We start from the raw sequence: 2,844 nt of genomic DNA on the forward strand, positions 1-2,844 counted from the left end.
TAATGAGTGAGATTAAATCTGTTTTCATTCCTCTGAAAATTGTTCACGTCTTTTGGCCATATTTCTATTAGTCTCTTGTAACAGAAATATTCAGTATTTGGTCTTAGTTTCAACTCTTACTCATAACCTCTAACAATTTCTGGTAAACAAGGCATTCACTGGAATTGTTAAGGAATGCTAATTACATTAAAGTCATACTTCATCATTTCTAGCTACAGGATTCTGTGAAAATGTCACCGCTTCAAGAAGCAATTATGTAATTTTAATGAATGAATCAATTTTAATTCTCAGATAATTAAAAACTGGTAGAAAACATGACACGGCATGGCAAGAGAAAAATAACTGTAGCCAACTCGTGCGATCTTAAGACACAGTTAAAGACACGCAGAAGCAACACAAGGCAGCCGTCATACACCAAAAAGAAGCAATAATGTTCATCTATCTCCTGGCACTCTGCCACTAACCTAGGCCTTTAAAATCCGCTGTTGACTCTCGCTTCACAGTGTTCAAGGGTCTGGTTCTTGTTTGTTCAGCCATCCTGTGAGCCTGAGCACAAAGGACATACAGCGGCTGGCTTCTATCTGGACAATGACCCCGGCACAGCTGTTGGACCTCTGGTTTTCCAGGTAGTCGTGGATCCTCCGGAAGTACGCTTTAATCTGTAACCTAAGGTTCTGCACACTCAAGCTACTGCTCTTCTGCTCTGCTTGTAGTCCCGTTAGCGACTCCACGTACTTCAGCTGTTGGTGAAGCGCCGCTAGGACTCTTTCTATATGGTTTTCCTCCCAAGCACCTGGAGAAACATGTGTCCAGTAGAGGTTGAAGATCTGCTGGAGGATCTCGTGCAGAACAGCCAGTGCATGTCCCTTTTGGCCCTGGTGACGGCTCACAGCCTGCTGAGGAAGCTGGAAATTCTTCCTGTGTGCTAGACACTGCAGGACTGATGAGATGGGCAAAGGTTTCAGAAGCTGTAAACTTTCCCCATTCATTCTTGATTGGAAGAGAAGCAGTTTCGGTTCTAGGGAGGAGAGAGTGGAAGAAGTCAAGAGCAGCAGCACCATTTCAGGGAGCTGTAGGTGCATCATGGCGAGGGACAGAAGTGCTGACGGCTGCGCTCACCCGGGGAAACTCCAGCTCCAGGAAATGTTGGCCTTCCATGTCTCTCAGGTTATGGTGGAGGACTCTCTTTCTGTTGCCTTTGCTTCCTTGTGTGTCATTGCCTCAAGTTTATGTCTGAGGTTTTCTGGTTCCCATTTCAGGGTTTTTATGGAACACTTCCTTTACTTTCCCCATTGTGTTGGCTCTTTGAGGCCGTAATGGGAGAGCTGGCCCCACTGTATACTTTTCTTGAGACAATTACAGTTGTCCATTCTGATCCTCTATTGCCCTCATTATTCATTACATACAAGGTTTCACTTCACACACTGCGTTTTCTAAATGTTTAGTCAGGCTTAGTAATGTTCTCTTATTGAGAGTAAGCTTTTTTTTTAAAGCAGTATTATTTCGTGGAGTATTATTTATCAAAGGCTTAGCAGTACTTAGACTACACTCAGAGGTAAACATTAAAACCCACAGCCTGATAACTTTGAAACTTCAAATACAGTTGTAAATGTGCACAAGTATTTGGGCAGATTGATCTAAAAATATGTATCAACAATCTTGGATTGTTTTATTTCTCATCCAATCAGTTTAATATCTGATATTGTAGCTTATAAAATAAGATAAAAGTACAAATTATCCACGTGGTTATGGTCTCATGATAGCAGCAGAATGTAACAATCTACAAGACCAATATAATGGCCACACATGTGTTGTTTCTCTGTGAACATATGAAACCGGCAAGTAATAAAATATGTGAGAAGAGATGGATACAGTCGTTTGGTCCATTTTCCCTAGGGTAGCTGTGGCCATGGTAAACCAATGAGAACATCTCTTCAACAGTAATACCTCTTGAATTACAAATAGTCAATTCCCCATTGCTAAGATCCTCCACGTAGCTCAGTTGTTGGTGTAGCGCAACTAGGACTCTCTCTATGGTTTTCCTCCCAAACGCCCAGAAGAACATGTGTCTGGAAAAGGCTGAAGATCTCCTGAAAGATCTCATGCAGAACAGCCAGTGCATGTCCCAGAAAGTAAGTCTCCAGCCTACTTTCTTAGTCCCACCCCACACACAGTTGTACAGAGTGTAGTTGAGGGAACCAGACTCCAGAGGAAGTGAAAGACTCAGTACTCTGTAACACAGGTAGCACTTAAAAGACTCAGGACCTTTATTTAACACAATCTTCAAAATAAATAAATTCTTAATTTAAAAAAGTATAGCAAAATGCAAATATGGATGTACTTTTGTGTTTCCTGGTTTTGTGACCAAGGAGTAGCTACTTTGAATAAACTGGAAAAAAAAAAAGGACTCAGGACACCATAACACAGGGGTGTTTGCTGATGATGTTCTCTGAAGCATCACCAGGGCTTCTTTAGTGACTATGGTCTACCTGAGGCCCAAATTCCTCTCTCTCTCTCTCTCTCTCTCTCTCTCTCTCTCTCTCTCTCTCTCTCTCTGTGTGTGTGTGTGTGTGTGTCTCATCTCTCTGTCTTCTGAACCCCTTGCATATTTTGTATCCCCTTTAAAATATCTATCTTATCTGAAGCATTTCATCTACCTATCGTACAACCTTCTCAAATTAAAAGCCTCTTAAGAATATAAAACAAATGAGCGTCTTTATTACCTATATTACCATAGTAAATGTTAGTAAATATACATTGAGTGAAGTAATGTGTCCCACCATAAAATAATACAGAATATTAAATCATTGATTATTTCTCTGAAGGCAAGTTTTGGGTGAAACA

At 41.0% G+C, this 2,844-nt stretch overlaps 1 protein-coding gene across 1 annotated transcript; it reads right to left on the bottom strand.

Annotated features, from left to right (window-relative positions):
- Nucleotides 1-506: 506 nt before the first annotated feature.
- On the bottom strand, nt 507-1,085 carry Ifne (interferon epsilon). The gene has a single exon (XM_005352721.2). It carries the CDS (start codon nt 1,083-1,085, stop codon nt 507-509), a length of 579 nt encoding a protein of 192 aa, XP_005352778.1.
- Between the last annotated feature and the right edge of the window lie 1,759 nt (nt 1,086-2,844).

The sequence above is a fragment of the Microtus ochrogaster genome, chromosome 10 (genome assembly GCF_000317375.1).
Source record: "Microtus ochrogaster isolate Prairie Vole_2 chromosome 10, MicOch1.0, whole genome shotgun sequence".
NCBI classification, from domain to species: domain Eukaryota; kingdom Metazoa; phylum Chordata; class Mammalia; order Rodentia; family Cricetidae; genus Microtus; species Microtus ochrogaster.